At 40.1% G+C, this 21,348-nt stretch overlaps 1 protein-coding gene across 1 annotated transcript; it reads left to right on the forward strand.

Moving 5' to 3' along the window:
- Nucleotides 1-1,238: 1,238 nt before the first annotated feature.
- LOC134448718 (lysosomal thioesterase PPT2-like) lies at nt 1,239-21,042 on the forward strand. The gene is made up of 8 exons (XM_063198370.1): nt 1,239-1,449; nt 2,227-2,380; nt 7,997-8,092; nt 8,697-8,804; nt 8,902-8,985; nt 18,664-18,748; nt 19,004-19,058; nt 20,407-21,042. The coding sequence occupies exons 1-8, from the start codon at nt 1,291-1,293 to the stop codon at nt 20,548-20,550; spliced, it is 885 nt and encodes a 294-aa protein (XP_063054440.1). The 5' UTR covers nt 1,239-1,290; the 3' UTR covers nt 20,551-21,042.
- The last annotated feature ends 306 nt before the right edge of the window (nt 21,043-21,348 follow it).

Raw genomic sequence — 21,348 nt, forward strand, 5'->3', positions numbered from 1 at the left:
AGAATTGCAAATATGAAACTGTTTTTCATTCAACATGAATACATAGAACCCATACGTACATGCAACTGACGTCTTTTGAACCAGCACCCGAAAAGCATCTGGATGTGCGTGAGATTGGACTTTGATGAGCTACATAACATTAAAATTATACCGGGGGCGGGATACAACGGCCTCAAGGGCCACTAACGGCAACAAACGGCCATCGAGACATAGGTTCCCCACCGCCGCCTTAAAGGATAACTTCTGCCAATTTTAATATGCTGTTGTATTGCTCACGTAACCCTTGACTTGTCAGTTCCCGGTGATGCTGCATTTTTCGAGTCCGCCCTTTCCGACATCTGAGCTAATGGGGGCAGATTTTATTTACATTTAAAATTTTCTTAACGTATGCCTACTCCAAATATTATCCCAAAATGTATTGCTGTGTCTCAGTAGTCTGCTGATGTTGAATAACCTTTTGGATGTTATTGGGAATAAATCAAGATGTTTTTTTATATAAACATACACCTAACCCCATTACAATGACCAGGATCTCGGAAAAGGCTGGAGAAAAAATCTCAGGTACTGACAAGTCCAGGGTAGTGGTACTAAACGTCCTGGAGCAAGATGAAATGCCTTATTACGTTATTGGGGGAAAAAAGAAGTCATTATTGGGTAGTTATTGTATTAGCTGTATGTTACACTTAAAATGGCCATAATTTGGGGGGTATTGTGGCTCAGTGCGCTAAGTCACCCCCCTCGACACACACACACACACATACGCTTATGGGCTTGCATGCCCAGGTACAAGTTCAGCCTGGGTCCTTTAACACACCCCCCCCCCTTTTTTTTCTTTTTGTCAGACTCTTCACTGTCCTATAAGCAATAAGACACAAAAGACCTTTAAAATTGGCCTTAATTATGAATATACTGACAGTTATATTTTGGGTAGTAACAAGAGGTACTTTAACAACTTTGTGCTGTAGAATTGCAAATATGAAACTGTTTTTCATTCAACATGAATACATAGAACCCATACGTACATGCAATGTAACTGATGTAATGGAACATAAAGGTAAAAAATGGCGCTATATCACGAAACATGGACAAGGACTATCTCAAACATTGCAAATTAACTTTGACCGACTGAGCTGCTCCCTTGGAAGTGGGAAGAAGAGCTCATTTAAGGAAACAAGTCTTTCCAAAAACAGGATGTCGTGTCAAGGTTTTCTAACCAATATATATTAGAGCTGCCCACATGCACTCAACTCCATTCAGGGAGAAACCTTAGGCTACTGTCAAAGTGTTATAATGACACATTCTTTGTGCCTCGTGAACTGGTCCTTTCTGTGTCTACTTTTGGTCTGCAAGAGTGTGGCAGTTACCGATGGCTACAAGCCTGTTATACTTGTCCATGGACTTTTGGATGGGCCTGGGCAATTCAGGAATTTGATTAACTTCATCACAGAGGTAGGAGCTGCCATGAATGTTTTACTATTGTGTACTTACTGTTACCAAGGATTGTTTAAAGAGGAGGGAGAATATGACCCACCATTTGACATGCCTGACAGCAAATTGGTCAATATGCTTTTGATTGAAAAGTGATGTCACTTTTTTTTCAAACACTCATGATGTGGCATCATATGACACATCCTCAATCTGAACAATGAAATTAAGATAGATTATTCAAGCATGAAACAACCAAAACACCAACAGAACAGCATCAATAGCACATTGCACATGACTTTGACAGCCATACGATGTTGTTTGTGGTTGTCAATATTATTTATTTATTTATAGTAATAATAATTCTGCTCTACTAAGGGCAGTTACTTACAAAAGGCAGTAACTTCATTTTTTTCAAAAATGAGTTTTTGTCATATTTGCAATAATAAGCATCAGTTTTATCATGTGAACAAACACGGAGTTTAAAATATGTTGTCTTCAGGGTAAAATAAGATGTTAAGTAAAATAAGTTGAAAATCCTTTGGATAAACTAAGGCAGAACACAGTAACTTCAGTTACTGCTTTTTGCCTTCTGCTCTGGACCTGCAGAATTATGGAACTGTGAAGTTCCAAACTGAGGCACTCATTTTTGTTTGTCCACGCAAAATGTCTCTCCTGTAGAGAAAATAAAGGCAAATCTAATGTTTATTGCAGTACCATAAATGTGTTTTTAAAAAAAAACAATGAAACAGAAATATAAGGTTTCTGCCAGACAGCAACAATATCCTTTGTATGTTTCAGTCCCACCCTGGTACAACAGTCATCGCTCTGGACCTCTACAATGAGGAGGACAGCCTTAAGTCGCTATGGGAACAAGTGGAGGGCTTTAACAAAGCAATCTATCCCATCATGCAAAGCTCTCCAGAGGGAGTCCATCTCATATGCTACTCACAAGGTTAGTTCTTGTCATTCATCTAGGCCTATAGAAAAGAGTTGCCATAGGATCCCGCAGTGGAAATGGATGTGAAATTTGTCCATACATGGTCAAACATGGCCGATCTTGTGATCCCATTGGGTTTTGTGAAGCCTTCACTCGGTTCAGGATGTAGCGTTCGTTTCCATCATGTGGGACATTGGCAACCATTTTCGCGCATTTTGAAGCACACTATTTCAACTGACTTTATCATTACTTGACCTTAAAACCTTGTGTCAGGACAATACAGCATAGCCAGCTTTGTAGAATTGACCTGTCCCAGGCCCCTCCCATCGATTGTGATGTCATGGTACCTCGGACAACTTCGGCTTCGCTAGCTGCATTTTGCCCCATTGACTTCGCATCGACTTGACGTTACTCGATTGGCTAGTTTTTATTGTCATTTATTGTAAATCAATGTGCAAGTTTCGAGGTTGGCAACAGCCAAAATATTGATTAATGGGTTGTCAGGGGGTTATATAAGCAAAAATAAAGTTGCCACTCGTTACCACCAATGAGCTGACTGCTTCTGGGCCCAGCACCTAATAAGGCATTTGTGGCCAAAATACATCCGAGCCCAGACAAAATTAACATCCTATTATTTTTATGGTCGTTGATAGGATAGTATGTAGATAGGGTAGATAGGGTAGTAGCAAGAATAATTAGAGTAAGAATACTTTATTTGTCACATACAACCCTAGCCTTGACAGTAACTCCATATGTGCAGAAAAATATAAATTACATATATGGTCTAATGCCATTTAAAAGAAGTTATAAAGTTGCACAGTTGTGGGAGTTACCGGTAAGGCAGCCAAACAATGCAGCGCCATAGCAATAACTATTGTTTGTGAACTGTAACAAATTTTATGAGAATAACTACTAGTAAATCATAACTAGATTGCATTCTCACAGAAAATGCTGAAAGCGAGCTTGCCTTTTGTCCCAGAGCTGAGCAGTTATATATTTAATATCTATACATATATCAGTGCCTTGCGATGGCAAAAAGTTACAAGTTCGGGGGTAAGTCAGCTCACTTGTTGTGTACCTGCAAGAAAAATATTTTCCCTCAAACTTTCAGAAGTGCTCTTTTTCGCTGTTAGTGTTCGGTTGTCCGACTTTCATTAGGCAACGCGAGAGAAATGTCAAAAAGATTACAGGTCTGTTCCTTCAAGGGGGTGGGGGTCGTCTTTATTCGGGTCAATACGGTATATCTCTCTCTCTAGGTCGTCCTCAGACGAGCCTTCCATCTTTGCTTCCAGTCATTCCGATTCTCCATACATATTTTCAGTTCGCTGGTACTTCGTGCTCCTGCGTCCTTCTAGAGTATGTCCACATATGTTAGTGTGGGACATGCTCTTAACCGGCACACACGCGATGGTTCCCATAGCACCAGTTTGCTGGCTGGCAGTTCTTGGTGCCTTTGGCGATGTCCTGCAAGTCTCATTCTCCTTACAGCAATCTTCTCGTTCACCCTTGGTATTCCCCCATATAGGATTTTGTTGGTTACATGTGCACTCTAACTGATGTTTTGCACTGCACACAGTATCCTGGTGTAGCACCCATCAAGGGACTTCTCTAGGGTTGGTTATTGGTTTCAGGGTCCAGCATGCACTGCCATAGAGGAGAACAGACTCTACTGTCGTGTAGAAGAAGCTGAGTTTGATTTGACGGGGGACACTGGAGTTCCATACACTGGCCATACCGTTCAGGGCCCTCCATGCAAGTGGCTTTCTCACTTCTAGATCTTGCTCAGTTGAGTTGACCCATGAGCCCAGGTATTTGAAGTCATAAACTGCTGCTGTAGTCAGTGGTTGATGTTCTGGTGGGATTTTGTAGGTGATGACCTCAGTTTTCTTGGCATTTAGCCTGAGGGCGACCTTGGCACACTTAGCTCTACCCTTTTCAGTGTTTGTGCTTGTACCACGTTGTCGGAGAGCAAACTGATGTCATCTGCAAAGTCAAGGTCTGTGAGGACCACTGCGGGGTATCGACACAACCTCCTTGAAGATGTGTGAAACCAAGTTCCTCAAGGACTATGATGAAGAGAAAGGACTAGTGTGTCCCCCTGCATAACTCCAGCCAGGATGCCAAACTCCTCACGGTTACCGTCTGGGGTCACCACCCTGGCCCTTGTTCCTGCGTACATGGACCCTACTGCTCGGAGTAGGTTGGGGGGAATACTGTATGCTTTCAGGATCTTTACCATCATGCCTCGGTAGAGCGAATCAAATGCCTTTTTGAAGTCTATGAAGGTGAAGAATAATACTGCTGTGAGATTATTCTTCTTCACCTCCACATGCACATACAGTTGTGCTCATATGTTTACATACCCCAGCAGAATAAACGCTTTCTCTGCGATTTCTCATGAAATATGAAGGATTACACAAAACCTTTTTTTTCACTCATGGTTAGTGACTGGCTTAAGATATTTATTAGCAATATTCTGTGTTTACTCTTTCAAAAGCATGATCACAACCCAAACTACCCAAATGACCCTGTTCAAAAGTTTACATACCCTAGTTTCTGATGCTGAATATGGCCCTGTTTAACATCAGGGACCGCTCTAAATTGTTTGTGGTAGTTGTGGATAAGGCTCTTAATGTTCTCAGATTCTTCCTGGCAGAATGGTTGTTTCCTATAATATCTTTGGGTGTCTTGCTGGAACCTCACATTTGAGGTTTCCCCTGAGTGGCTCAATGATGTTGAGATCAGGAGAGTGAGATGGTCGCTCAAAAACCTTCATTTTATTCTTTCTGAAGCTAATGACGGGTTTATTTGGCTTTCTGTGTCGAAATATTGTCATGTTGGCACCGTTGGAATTTCAATTCAGAAATGCAATATGAGGAGTTTGGTTGGAATCAAGCCAATGGGCAAGGGAATCATTGCATTGCAATGATCATTGCAAGGGAAATTGTTCAGGAGGCATAGGACAACCAAAAAATAACTTCAGGTGAAATATAGGACAACATGAAAAAATGTTGGCACTTGAGGAAAGATGGGCTGTTGGGGGTTGCCAGGAGAAAGCCATTACCACAAAAATGCAAACATGTTATTTTGCATATGATACACCAAATAGCACAATGAGAAGCATCAAAATGCCTGTGACAAAGTCATTTGGAAAAATGAGATCAATATGGAACTTTTTTAGGCCACTATTAACAGTACCATTTGGAGAACAGTCAATGGATCCTATGATGAAAGTTACACCATACCCTTCTGTGAAACATGGTCATGGACCACTGATTTCATGGGGACATTTGAGTTACAAATGCATTATACTTTTGATCCATACTCACAGAATGATGAATACATTGCCCTGTGAAAAATACTGGAGGAAACTTGACACACATCAGCCTTGAAACTGCACATGGTCCATTGTTTGGACATGCCAACATTACAATATTTCAACACAGAAAGCCAAATCAACCCGTCACTAGCTTCAGAAAGAATAAAATGAAGTTTTTGAGCGACCGTCTCACTCTCCTGATCTCAACATCATTGAGCCATTCAGGGGAAACCTCAAATGTGAGGTTCCAGCAAGACACCCAAAAATATTATAGGAAACAACCATTCTGCCAGGAAGAATGTGCTGTTCTGTCATCTGAGAACATTAAGAGCCTTATCCACAACTACCACAAACAATTTAGAGCGGTCCCTGATGTTAAACAGGGCCATATTCAGCATTAGCAACTAGGGTATGTAAACTTTTGAACAGGGTCATTTGGGTAGTTTGGGTTGTGATCATGCTTTTGAAAGAGTAAACACAGAATATTGCTAATAAATATCTTAAGCTAGTCACTAGCAATGAGTGAAAAAAAGGTTTTGTGTAATCCTTCATATTTTGTGAGAAATCGCGAAGAAAGCGTTTATGCTGCCGGGGTATGTAAACATATGAGCACAACTGTATGCACATGTTGGACATTACCTGAACCTAAACACTTTACTTGACGCCGGCATCATACAGTGATTTCAATAAGTATTTGATCCCTTGCTGATTTTGTTGGTTTGCCCACTAACAAAGACATGATCAGTCAATAAATGTTATGATAATATGTATTATGATATGGAGAGACAGAATATCAAAAAGAAAATCCAGAAATTAACTTGAGAGAATATTAATTTCTATTTCATTGAGCAAAATAAGTATTTCATCCCCTGCCAACTGATAACAGTTCCGGGCCCACAGACCAGATGGGCACTTCCGATCAACTTGTCATCTGAATTAAAGACACCTGTACATACTAACAAGACACTTTGAATCAGTAGAATCAGTCCATAATATGAGTGAATCAATCACACTCCAACCTCACCAGCATGAGAAAGACCAAAGAGCGGTCAACGGATATCAGGGACAAGATTTTAGACCCGAACAAAGATTAAATGGGCTACAAAGCCACAAGAAAGAGACTGGGTATTAAGGACCCAACTGTTGGTGCAAAATGACCATCCATCAGTCTGTCTGAGGTTTTATACAAGATTTGACCTTTTGTAGGGATTTGATAATCATGAGAACAGAAAGAAAGCACCCTAGACCTGTACGGGATGAACTAGGCAATGATATCAAAGCTTCTGAGACCAAAAACACTGAGAAAACTATGGGTAGCACTTAAAGCCACATAGGATTGAAATCATGTAGTGCACACATGGTACTTCTACTTCAGAAGGAAACACCTGAGGTTTGCCAACGAACATCAGACTGGTTTAGGATATGATAAGGAGGTGCTGTAGTCAGATGAAACCAAAATCAAGCTGTTGGGCATTAACACAATTCAATGTGTTTTAACAAAAATAACTGCTGTCTATGATCCCAAAAACACCCTCCTCAACATCATGCATGAAAGTGGTATCATTATGGTTTGAGGGTGTTTGTCTGACCAAGGCACAGGACAACATCACATTGTCAACGAATGGACGGAGGGAGACATGTATCGTGCAATACTGAGTGCAAACGTCCTTCCCTCTACCACTAGACTGAAGGTGGACCATTTTTGGATCTCCCAACATGACAATAATACGCAACATACAGTCAAAGCAACGAAGGAGTTTCTCAAGAAGAAGCATATTAAAGTCATGAAGTGGCCTGGACAGTCTCCAAACATTAACCCTATAGTAATTCTATGGAGGGAACTGAACCTCCCATTTGCCAAGCTACAGCCACAAACTATTAATGTTTTAGAGATAATCTGTAAAGAAAAATGGACAAAAGTCCTTTCTACTATACAGCCATCTCAAAATGTTTTGTCGCCTATCCATCTCTTTGGAACAACAGCTAATAACCTGACTTTCAATTTATCACTTGGTTTGAGAAGTCACTCATTTGAAAGCTACAACCCTCCCAAATGAAGTTTTATGTACAAAAATACATTTAATGCGCCAAAGGAAGATTGGCCATTTAATGAACACATAAAGGGCAGGTTTTCACAAGGCAAAAGTTTTGTCGCCTGTCGAACATAATGTGACAATGAACAGATAAATCACTTCAGAAAACTTCAAATTCGCAAATCAGGTGTCATCACTGACAGGACTGCATGGTCTTAGCAACAATGACACAAAAATAAAAAAAGTCTAAATTGTGCCCTGTTTTTAATTTTCTTATAGGTGGTGTGATATGTAGAGGAATTCTCGCCACACTGGCTGATCACAATGTTCACTCTGCGATTTTCCTGTCAGCGCCCTTGGCAGGGCAGTATGGAGGTCAGTAGATTTTTTTTAATGAAATATTTCTTGATGATAATTTTGGGAGCTTCACTGAAGAGCAGAATAAATTGGGCAGAACTATTTAGCACATTACAATATATATAGGCCTATATATAATTATCTCTATTTTTATTTCATTATTTGTATTCAGTAATTTATTTTTTTATTTTTTTTTAACTCTTGTTTCTTCTCCTTGGTCACTTTATGCTTTTTTGTTTGCCTCATCTTATCAGGATATGTTTGAACTGCCTCAATTATAGCCTGTACTGAGTCAGCAAGGTAGTTATGATCCCAACAGGTTCTGGTTCTTCTGCCCTGGTGGAAAAGCCAAACACCCAAAGAACTTGAAAATACCTCCTCTTATATAATACCAACCATAGTTCTTAACAGGAAATGTGTTCAGAAGGTCGACGACTGGAAAATTGGAGTAGAATATATTTGAGCATTTAGCCCAATTGACATTCAGGTTTCCCAGTCGTCACTTGCCCACGGTCGCCATCTGGTGGGACTGGACATGTTTGAGGCGACAATAGGACAATAATGCTCATATACGTATTAGCAGTTAGCAGTCTCATATATTCTAGTATTGTCTCTGCCATAGGACTCAAGAACTCAACTTATTGGTGGTCTGCCATTGGCCGCCGAATGTTTTATTTGTTCTGCTACAACAAGATAGGACAGTTACTATCCATTTGTAACTACTGGAATGGTGAGTAAGCTTGATTTTTTTCAGCTTTACAAGTTGATTAAATATTATTGATCTGTCTAAACTATGATCACTAATCAGATAGCCATGTTTTTTTCAGACCCCTACCACCAAAAGTCGTACTTGAGAGGCAATACATATTTGGCACCACTGAATGGAGACCAGGCACATGACAACATCACAAGTATTGAAACCTTTTATCAGTCCCTATTAGTGGTGTGCACTTCTGTCTTGGGGTGGGGGTGGGGTGCGTGGGGTGGGGTACTGAACTCAACACCCCATTTACACTTTCGGAAAACCCTCTTTTACATCTCTATTTTGGCATTAAACAGCCTTTTGGACGCTGGATATTTATACAAGGGAAACACAGGGATGTGCACAGGGCCTTGGCATGTTTTTGGCATAGGCAAACAACTACCCCCTATTTGACTAATGGTCCGCCCCATCTAAATTGTGGGCTGGTTTTTAAGGGGAAAAACAAAAACAAAAACATAAAAGCATCGGTCCCTGACGACTGTTGGCAAAACTGGGAAAATGTCCTGTATGCTAGATTACCAGCCCAGCCCTGGATGTGGATTGTGGAGAGAATACGTAGGTATACTTATACAATCTTCTCCAGAATAGCCTATCTACATGACTACAACAAACGTTTTAAGCACACAACCTTAGGAGAACTGTATACCTATGTGAGTGATCTGTATGCTGTAACTACAGTATATCACGAAAGTGAATACACCCCTCACAGTTTTGCAGATTTTTGAGTATATCTTTTCATAGGAATGCATTACAGAAATTTCACTTTGACACAATGATTAGTGACCTTTTAACAACATATTTAACTGCTCAAATTTCTTGTTCACTCAGAAAAAAACAAAATACAGCCATTCATGTTTGAACATGTACTCACAAAAGTGAGTACACCCCAGATTAAAATCCGATAGAGAAGAGGCTATGTTGGCTCGAATCGTCTCGAAATGAAACGAAATGAAAAGGGATGACAAGGGAGGTCATCAGTGTGCGTTTCAACCTTTCTTTGCATTGAACTTTTAAATTTTGAGTCTGCATCTGGCTTAAATAGATTGGTGTGAGATTTGAATGCAATCCTATGGAGAATATCATGATCTGCTTCAGTAGTCACAGTGCATGTTGACATGCATGTTTCTTTTAGGTGTATTTCAGATTACCAATGTTGACAGCATTCATGCATCCCCAAACCATGTCAGTCCCATTACCATGCTTGGCTATTGAGAGGATACACCTTTTTTGTAAAACTCACTTGTTTACCACCACACATGCTTGACACCATCTAAAGCAAATTTGTTTATCTTGGTCTCAAGAGAGATGAACAGACCAAGGATATGGATCACTGGAACCATGTCGTGTGATTTGAAGAGACCAAGATATTTCTGTAATGCTTTCCTATGAAAAGATATACTCACAAATCTGAAAAACTGTGAGGGGTGTACTCACTTTTGTGATATACTGTGTGTGGGGTTGGATTTAGGGATTTTGTGTGGGGGGGTGTAACGCCGCATTATGTAATAACGGTGCAATATGTAATAATGTAACAAATTATTACATAATGCGGTGACAATTGCCGCATTGTGTAATAATTTACGCATTTCGTAATAAATTTCTTGAACGCATTTCGTAATAACTTTTTTTCTCATCTTGTAATAAATTATTACAAAATGCGAAATTTATTACGGAATGCGGCCGCAACTTTTTTTTTTTGATGGAAATGTAATAACATGGTGCATTATGTAATAATCTATATGGATATGTTTTTTTCTGCACTTGGATTCAATACACACATAGTCTCAGTGACATGGTAGTCACTGCCCTCTCTCTCTCTCATTCTTCTCAGTTCTCAAACTGCTCGAGAGTCGTGAATGATGCGGTTAAAACCATTAAGAAATCATTTCACAACTTGTGAGAGAGAGAGAGAGAGAGAGAGAGAGAGAGAGAGAGAGAGAGAGAGAGAGAGAGAGAGAGAGAGAGAGAGAGAGAGAGAGAGAGAGTGAGAGAGAGAGAGAGAGAGTGAGTGAGAGAGAGAGAGAGAGAGTGAGAGAGAGAGAGAGTGAGAGTGAGTGAGTGTGTGTCCGCTGGCGCACGGAGACAAACCTGGCCCATATTGATCCGACGTGGATAGAGGGAGTCGCCGTGTTCTACCGACATACTAAGCACCGCAGAGAATAGGCCAGGTTCTAATATTGTAACACCTTTCCAGACCTACAGTGCCTTCAAAAAGTCTACACACCCCTCTTCAAATGTCAGGTTTTTGTGATGTAAAAAAATGACAGAAAGACGAATAAATTCACAGCTTTTTCCACCTTCAATCTAAACTATTAACCTGTACGATGCAATTGAGAAACAAGCATAAAGCTTTAAATGGAAGCAATAGAAAATACAAAACTTCAATTAACATGGTTGCATAAATATACACACCCTTAAATTAATACTTAGTTGCAGCACCTTTGGCTTGTCTGGGCCATTCCAAAACCTCAATATTATTCTAGTGAAGCCATTCTTTAGTAGATTTAGGCGTGTGCTTGGAGAAATTGTCGTTCTGAAAGATTAGTTCCTCTGCATCTTCACCTTTCTACCAGGGGGGCGAAGATTTTGTGCCACTACCACGGCCCCTGTGGAAATGTTCATAATTCCCTCCTCCCTAATGAAGGTCCCAGTTACAGCTGAAGAAAAACAGCACAAAAGAACAATGCTGCCACCACCATACTTCACGTTAGGTATGGTGCTATTGCGGTGATGTTTTGTGCCAAAAATACCTTTTGGAATTATGTCCAAAATGTTCAACCTCAGTTTCACCTGACCATAACACATCTTCCCACATGCATTTGGGAGATTACAGAAGTATTTTTTGAGAAATTTACCTCACCAAGATTTAACTTTTTGGTCATAATTCAAAAGGGTATGTTTGGCGCAAAACATCACCGCAATAACACCATACCTAACATGAAGTATGGTGGTGGCAGCATTGTTCTTTTGTGCTGTTTTTCTTCAGCTGTAACTGGGGCCTTCATTAGGGAGGAGGGAATAAGACAATTTTCACAGGGGCCGTGGTAGTGGCACAAAACCTTCGCCCCCCTGGTAGAAAGGTGAAGATGCAGAGGAGCTAATCTTTCAGAACGACAATTTCTCCAAGCACACGCCTAAGTCTACAAAAGCATGGCTTCACTAGAATAAGATTGAGGTTTTGGAATAGCCCAGACAAGCCCAAAGGTACTGCAACTAAGTATTAATTTAAGGGTGTGTATATTTATGCAACCATGTTAACTGAGGTTTTTTATTTTCTATTGTTTCCCTTTAAAGCGTCATGCTTGTTTCTCAATTGCATTGTACAGGTTAATAGTTTAGATTGAAGGTGGAAAAAGCTGTGAATTTATTTTTCTGTCATTTTTTACATCACAAAACCTGGCATTTGAGGAGGGGTGTGTAGACTTTTTGAAGGCACTGTATAGGCTAAATTTCAAGAAGTGAAATGGCCTTAAACAGTGGCAGTATCCACCAGATACCGTCTGAACCGTTTTATTATTTAAAATAATAATCATATTTTTTTGTAGGTTTCCTCCATGTCAATGCGCTGCAGCAGCGCCATGAGGGTGTGCCAGACCGTTATTATGTGGCTCTTCATTAGGTTTCAAAATAACATTGTTAACCTAATATAATGTCTGATTGATATGAACTCTATTTGTGCATATAGCATATTTAATTTTATGTTTTCGATGTGTTTCCCTCATTGTGGAGATTCTCTGTTGGATCCAGAGTCCTGAGTTGGGTAGGCTAGGTGTAGCCAAAAGAATCCCCCTCCCCATCACAGAGCTATCGCGCACTACCCACCACCGACTGTTTTTATTGCCCCAATCCCCCACACTTCGTTTGCACATTAAGATTGTCATTATTAGGGTATGGCACATGACTTTTTTGGAGTTTATTAACGCTGCTGTACTGGCCTATAGCCTAGAAACTTGACTGTGACTTTATGGCGCTTCGTTTTTGTCGAAAAAAAAAACCCTGATATGCTTCCGAAGCATAACCTGACACGGTGGTTTTGAACTGCTGGAGAGAGTGAACCTCTTTCTCCAGGCCCACATAGTATCCACATTTCCATCTTTTTTTCTGAAGTTGAGGACTGTTTCGTACCTCTGGCAGTAATCGAATCCCTTCCGACGTTGTGTCTTTTGCGCATTGAGTGGACAGTGTGCCAAATTGGGTCGTAGCAATGTTTTAACTATATGCAGTAGCCTACACTCACGGGGGATGACCAGGATTTGAAAAAAAAAAAAAAACAGGTTTGATTCTTGCGGTGATTGCTGATAGCCAGCTGGTCCAGCGGTGGATTGCGTGTCGTAACCATAGCCTACAAAACCAGGCGAGACTCGCTCTTACAGACAACATTGCTCTGCGAGAAAGATCATCCCTGTCTTCCTGGCGATTCATCCCCTTTGTCATCGTCCCTCTTTTCCTGTTAGTAATTTGGACCTGGCATGTTTATCCCCGTAATTTGTAAAACCGGCAATCAAACGTGCGCGCAGCACTTTACAAAGACGCAGGTATCCTCTCTATCAAAGGAACGCTTTCTCCGCGTGTGGTATCCTCATGGATTGGCAAGACATGTTGGGAGACTTCAATTCAATTCAATTTACTCCCGATTTTGTAGAGATATTATGCTATTCAGCAAAATGTCAGGATAGCAAATAGCCTAACGTTGGCATGCTGATGCAAGCTCGATGGTGAAACAAGACGCATGCAAATAATCGATCTACTTCCCCAAGCATAGCCTACTGAAAATGTCCAGCATGTCCAACGTGTTTTACACATTCAAATAGGCCTACTCCCACTAAAGACATCTCCCAAACTCAACGACGAGTGCTGCCAGTGCACATTTCGCCCCTAGCACCACACACGTGGACAGCTCGCAATGCAAAAATAGGTAGGCTATATAGGTAATATTTGTGCTGGCATTTTTGTTTCAGTTTTGTAACGGATTATAGCAGCTGAAGACTTGATTTCTTCTAGCCTACGGGAATACTTTTTTAGTTTGGTATAATTACGGACAATGCAAATAACTGTTTTTTGTGACATGCTGACATTTTTGGAGGGAATATAATCGAAAGTCCCGCCGCCTGGTTTATTGTTTTGTGACGTGCATGTGGATGAGCTTTATTGAAGTTTCATGTAATAGGCCTACTGAGCAGTGAACTGAAATTGAAAATAGGCTATATGCCATTTTTACAACATGGCATTTTTCTCGGGTGCTATGAGTTATTGTTTTGCACCGAGTAGGAAACGTTTGACGCCATGCCACTCACAGTGAGTGACCATATTATTTCTCATCATTGTCGGCAAAGGGTAGGGCCTTCCAACCATAGCCTATTGTATAGTTTGGTCTTTTTGTTGCCTGTAAGCCAATCCCATCGTGAAACTGTAACGCGCTTCACATAAGAGTAGTGCCGCGGTTTCAGCACCATGGACAGAGGGCGCAAGTCTATTTAGGCGGCAGGCATGTCGTTACTCCACGGCAAATGCCGGTTTTGGGAAAAATATTAGTCGCTATTTCTAAGTAGCCTATGTAATGGTCTACTTTGAGACTGTTTTAGATTTGCCTATGAAATGCATCTCTCATGTGAAAGCAAAGGAGAGATAGGCCTAGATATCGCCCCCCTGTTTAATCGCAAATTACGCATGGCCACAGACAGTGCGGAGACCCAGAACAGTTTAATATTCTAGATAAACCGATAGACCCGCTGATCTGTCTTTTTTCATACACAATGCACAAACATAGTAATAGACCATTTTCAATAGCCCACATACAATATAGGCCTAACTGTCCACTTTCCCCAGCATCTCTACTACAACCAAAATGGTTGGTAAACCTACATCCACAAGCGAGAGCTGAGCCAGAACTTTAGTTGGACTCCCTCTATCTACGCCAGCGAGGAGCCCAATACTTTAGAAGTAGGCCTAGCCTAGCTGATACATTTTCATAAAAAATATTGCAGTTTGGCTTTGTTATAGACTGTGAATTTCACATATATGTTTCAAAACACCTCTCCTGACAACATCCAGTATATATTTAGTTATAAATTTCACCTAAACGTTACCCTTTAAGTCCCATCTTGGCTCTTTGGAAATAGTCTTACCATTCCAAAGGCTACTTAGAAATAGCGACTATTTTAATATTTTCCCCAAAACGACATGAATCAAATCCCACGAAAAGACCAGCCATTACAAGTGACTCGTGGGGAGCTGTCCAAGCTCGTGGTGCTTAATTTTTCCCGATATTTCCCCATTGCTGGGAACTGGCAAGTAGTCATAGTTCCAGCCTTGATAGACTTGATAGAATTCCAGAACGTTACTAACGGTCGCACACCTCTCAAAATCCATTCGCACTTGGCTAGGCCTATTTGCTCTTAAGGCGTCCAACGTGTGTGTTAGGCACTATCAAAGAGACACCTTTTTGTCGAAACACAAGAAGCTTTTTTACAAACAGGGAGCTCTGTTAAGACCATGTGCAGTGCAGCCAAAAAGGGGTCGTCTTGTTTTCTTGTGCAATAGGGAATAATAATGATAGGCATAATAATAATAATAATAATAATAATAATAATAATAATAATAATAAGAAGAAGAAGAAGAAGAATAAGAATAATAAGAATAATAATAATAATAATAATAATAATATTGCCAAAATAATGTTCTGACTTTTATCTAAATTATTTGGTGATATCCCTCACAACAGTGCAACAGCACATAGGCCTAATGGCGAGAGTTTTTCCCTCAGCACGTAATGAAAGCTAATCGGACGTCTAATGACAGGTGGTGCTGACGGACAGCGCATGAGGGAAAGAAGTTGCAAACTTGATCGTGTTCGGTTTCGTCAGTCCAACGGAAAACTTCTGGCTATAGAAGTGGAACGAGAAACTTCTGGTTTCTTGCTTTGCAAGAAGAAAGTCTCCTTACTCCACGGGCAAAAAGCACCATGGTCAGACCCTGGCGCGCAAGGTCATGTAGGCAGACATGAAAGACTCACTACTCCACGGGCAAATATCGGGGAAAATTAAGCACCACCAGCATGGACAGCTCCCCACGAGTCACTTATAATGGTTGGTCTTTTCCTGGGATTTGATTCATGTCGTTTGGGGGAAAATATTAAAATAGCCCTTGTAATGGTAAGAATATTTCCAAAGAGCCAAGATGGGGCTTAAGATCAATATGGGCCAGGTTTGTCTCCGTGCGTACACACACACACACTCTCTCTCTCTCTCTCTCTCTCTCTCTCTCTCTCTCTCTCTCTCTCTCTCTCTCTCTCTCTCTCTCTCTCTCTCTCTCTCTCTCTCTCTCTCTCATCATTATGTGGTCACTGTGTAGTAGGATAGCCTACTCGCACCGAGGACCACAACTGCACAGGTTTCTCCTGCGCTTTCGAGATCCGCGCCACAGACCCAAGTGCAAGACAAGTTTTCACCACCTCGTGAAGTGTTTAGACCTGGCCTATTTAATGTCGCTGTAAATTGGTGTAATGTAGCAGAAAGTGCGAGACATTCGCTGGACTCGTTGCACGCAACAAGTTGTGAAATGATATCTTAACGGTTTTAACCGCATCATTCGCGACTCTCGAGCAGTTTGAGAACTGAGAAGAATGAGAGAGAGAGAGGGCAGTGACTACCATGTCACTGAGACTAGGCTATGTGTGTGCTGTACCTGAATCCAAGTGCAGAAAAAACATATCCATATAGATTATTACATAATGCACCATGTTATTACATTTCCATCAAAAAAAAAAAGTTGCGGCCGCATTCCGTAATAAATTTCGCATTTTGTAATAATTTATTACAAGATGAGAAAAAAGTTATTACGAAATGCGTTCAAGAAATCTATTACGAAATGCGTAAATTATTACATAATACGGCAATTGTCACTGCATTATGTAATAATTTATTACATTATTACATATTGCACCATTATTACATAATGCGGCGTTACAAGGGGTTTGGATATTTGTGCTCCTGGCTGGGGATGGCAGATGTAAATTAGCTTTACACTGGTAAGTCTTACACTTGTATGATGTGTCACGAAATGGCAATATTTATGTTTTAATTGCACATGGTATCAATTTAAAAATGGGCAGCCATGGCCTAGTGGTTAAGCATATGGGCTTTAGATGAGAGGTAAGTCCCCCACCTTCTACTCCCTGTCTTACTCCATGGCTGAAGTGCCCTTGATCAAAGGCGCCTAACACCACACTGCTCCAGTTACTGTAACCAATACCCTGTACATAAAAAAATAATAACTAAGTCGCTTTGGATAAAAGTGTCAGCTAAGTATAATGTAATGTAATGTAATTTTAAAAAAAGCAAGCCAAAACAAGTGGGACTATCCAGTGACCAAAGAGTCCATGAGACTTGAAAGGGATTGATTGCCACCACAATATGTTCTGCGATATGTCATGAAATGTGGGAAGGGGTTAATCTAGGGTTGTGTCACCAAGTGACTCTACACTCGCCTCCAGAAGAGTTGTCGCCTATCCATCTGTTTGGAATAACAGCTAATAACCTGACTTTCAATTAATCACTTGGCTTCAGAAGTCACTCATATGAAAGCTACAACCCTCTCGAATGAAAATGAATGTACAAAAATAAATTTCATGCACCAAATAAAGATTGACCCTTTAATGAACACAGACAGGGCAGATTTTGACAAGACAATAGTTTTGTCGCCTATCGAACATAATGTGAAAATGAGCAGATAAGTCACTTCAAATACGCAGATCGGGTATCATACTTAATCACTGATTCACTCACACCTCTCCAGAAAATCAACTTTGGCCTTAGGTGTATGTTTAGGGTCATTGTAATCATGGAAACCAAACGCAATGAAAATCAATGGAGTTCAATGAGAGATGGTGACATATTTGCTATTTGTAGAGCAATACATTTTTAACTTCATGATGTAATCAATGATAAAAGCCCTCACACACCAGCAGCATGCATGCAGCTCCACATAGAGCTGTATCCCTCACATGTTTGACTTTAGGCACCATGTATTTTTTCCAAATTCTTCACCTTTAACACCAAAGAAGTCTCTCCCACTGTCCTGTCTCAAAAAAGCCAGCCAAGAGTATGTTAGGCCTAATTCTGACAAAAATGAAGGCTAATGGGACTCATACTCTGAAGTCAAGATCCCAAGATCAACCATTTTAGAACTGATAGCATGAAAACTATATGGTGTTGGAGATGAAGAATATGAAAAAAGATAAATGGTGCATAAAGTGAAACATGGTACAGATACAGCTCTTATGAGGAGCTGCATGCATGCTGCAGGTGTTTGAGGGCTTTTATCATTGATTACATCATGAAGTTAAACATGTATTGCTCTACGAATAGCGAATATGTCACCATCTCTCATTGAACTCCATTGATTTTCATTGTGTTGCTTTCCATGATTACAATGACCCTAAACATACACCTAAGGCCAAAGTTGATTTTCTGGAGAGGTGAGAGTGATTCAGTGATTAAGTATGACACCCGATCTGCGTATTTGAAGTGCTTTGAAGTGACTTATCTGCTCATTTTCACATTATGTTCGATAGGCGACAAAACTTTTGTCTTGTGAAAATCTGCCCTGTCTGTGTTCAATAAAGGGTCAATCTTTCTTTGGTGCATGAAATGTATTTTTGTACATACATTTTCATTCGGGAGGGTTGTAGCTTTCATATGACTGACTTCTGAAGCCAAGTGATTAATTGAAAGTCAGGTTATTAGCTGTTATTCCAAACAGATGGATAGGCGACAACTCTTTTTGAGGCGAGTGTATTGTGACAAAAATTGTCTGTGTCTTCCAAAAGGCTGGAAGGACAACTTTCTCAGAATAAAAAAGCTGGTTCTGATAGGAGGTCGTGATGACGGACTGATCACGCCATGGCAATCCAGGTTTCTTTATTTTTTTCTAAATACTCCATGTCAGAGATAAGTGCGTTTATATGCAGTTCAGAAACCCCAATTTAATAGGAATATTAATTAAAGTATCTCGAAGTTGTGTTTGATATAAATTGGTCACAATATCTCCTACATACTGTAGCACATGTTGACCAAGAACAGAATAACATATTATTTGTTATCTCACAATGCATTAACTGAAAAAAAACCAATATCTGCATGTATTTAACATAACTTCCCCTTTTGTAGTTTTTTCGGCTTTTATGATGAAAAAGGAAATGTGATCGACATGAAGAATCAAGATGTGAGTGGCACTTAAACATCACACATTCACAAGTTAATGACATCATATCACTCTGTCATTGCATAGTGTACGTTATTGGTTTTGATGACATCCATGACTATTGGAACTCACTAATTTCCAGTGTTTTTTTACAGCTTACAATGGACAGCAATAATGAGTACATCCCTTTTGAAAAGATCATTTTCAAAATGTGCATAGAATAGATACATTTAATATTACATCTGTGAAGTTTACCAAAGTAATTATATAACTTAAATGAAATTCCGGTGATGCAAATGTGAGTAGGCCTACACCCCAGACTGATGCACAGTTTGTCTTCAAAACTCCCCATTTACTGTATGTTCGAATGAGTTCATATCAGGTGCCATACTTTATCACTGAATCACTCTCCCCTCCTCAGAAAATCAGCATTGGCCATAAGTGTTTGTTTTACAGTCCCTGTCATGTTTCACCTTAGACACCGCAGACTTTCCTTTGTATTCTTCATCTCCAATACCATACAGTGTTGATGCCATAATTTCTAAAAAAGATTGATCTTGGGCTCAAGAGTAGCCTTCATTTTTGTCAGAATTTGGCCCGGCAAACTCTTGGCGGGCTTTTTGTCTGACTGGGCTGTAAGAGAGGCTTCTTTGGTAGATGATACCATTTCTGTGAAAAGACGTTCCTGCCTAGGTGTTGAAGTCTGCGGCCCATCTGGACGTCTCTGTGAGGTGGTTGCAGATCCATCTGTCCTAAAGTTTTGGACCACATTAGATACAGTGTTTTGACTGATATCTAAAGCTTTTATGGTCTTCCAATTACATTTTGGCACTTTCTGGTGTAAAACTTCGTCCCTTTTCCTCCATGTGGTGTCATTGGTACAGCAGGAAGTGGGAAGGGGTTTGCTCTACAAAATGCTGTTTATTGATTGATTTAATAGCCAACTGTTTGATAGAAACAGTGTAAGGAATCATTGAACTTTTCTGAGACTGATTTAAATGGTTTTTCAATAGCTTTTCTCTGAGACTTGCATTGGGGTGCACTCATTTCTGCACCACTATCTGCCCAAAACTAAAAAAAAAAACATGTAATATCATAAAGTCATATAAACCTTATTTTCTTGTTGTAAATTCAACAGAAATTGTATTAAACATTATCTATGCATATTATGGAGATATATTTTGTGTATATTTCAATATTGTTCAAAATGTTACTTTTCAAATGGGGTGGAGTCATTATTGCTTTGCACTGTATATGACGGCGCAGCAGAACTACAGTATAGTTTATTTGATATAAGATTCAAGATTTTATAACTTCACAATATTCATTCCTATTAACCCAATATTTCTCACATTTATTGCTTCCACAGTGGTATTTGAAAGATGCTTTCGGTCTGAAAACCCTTGACATGCGGAAAGACCTGAAGCAATGTGAGGTGGATGGCATTGACCATTTGAGATGGCCACATGCTAAAGAAGTATACGCTGATTGCATTGAGGAATGGCTCAACTGATGACACGAATACCAGTCAGATCTCACGCATATCCAATTTCTTTTAGCTGGGCGCAGGGTCAAAGCGCAAAGTTCATGTAGGGTAAGGAAGAACCGCACACCGATGTGCTCCTTTTGAATCCATTTTTTTACGTCTGACATTTCGGGCCACTATACTACGGCCCTTCCTCAGACTACTAGACTACCTCAGACTAATAATAATAATAACTGTATTTGTATAGCACAGTATCATACAATGCATGTAGCTCAAAGTGCTTAACAAATGGATAAACAACAATGTTGAAAATAAAAAATAATGCAGTGAGGTAGAATAGATAGAAAGAAGGCAAAAAGAAATAGCAAAAAGACAAGACAGGAAACTAGACACAATTGAAAAAATTAGTAGATGGATAATAAGTAAGTAAATGTAAAGAAAGATGAAATGAAGACGTTGAAAGAAAAGATAAGTAGATAATAAAGAGGCATAAGGTCCACAAGGGTTTAGGCCCAAGATAAGTGATATTTGGGAGGGGGGGGGGGGAGCTCAATGTAGTCTGAGAAAAAAACATATAGTCAGTCCTTAGCATCTTGGCATCAGTGGATCTGAGAGCTCGGGCAGGGGCATAAAAAGAGAGCATGTCAGAGCTTTAAATACTGTCAGATGGCAGTGGTGGCCCAACATGTCTCGGAAATGAAAAAAGCGTTTAAAGGGATCTCATCGGTTTTTGTGGTTCTTCCTTACCCTACATCAACTGATGACACCTAATTCCAAGGAATGTGAGTCTCTTTGAAGTAGTAGGCTATAATGCTGTGATTACAA

The sequence above is a fragment of the Engraulis encrasicolus genome, chromosome 5 (assembly GCF_034702125.1).
Source record: "Engraulis encrasicolus isolate BLACKSEA-1 chromosome 5, IST_EnEncr_1.0, whole genome shotgun sequence".
Classification (NCBI taxonomy): domain Eukaryota; kingdom Metazoa; phylum Chordata; class Actinopteri; order Clupeiformes; family Engraulidae; genus Engraulis; species Engraulis encrasicolus.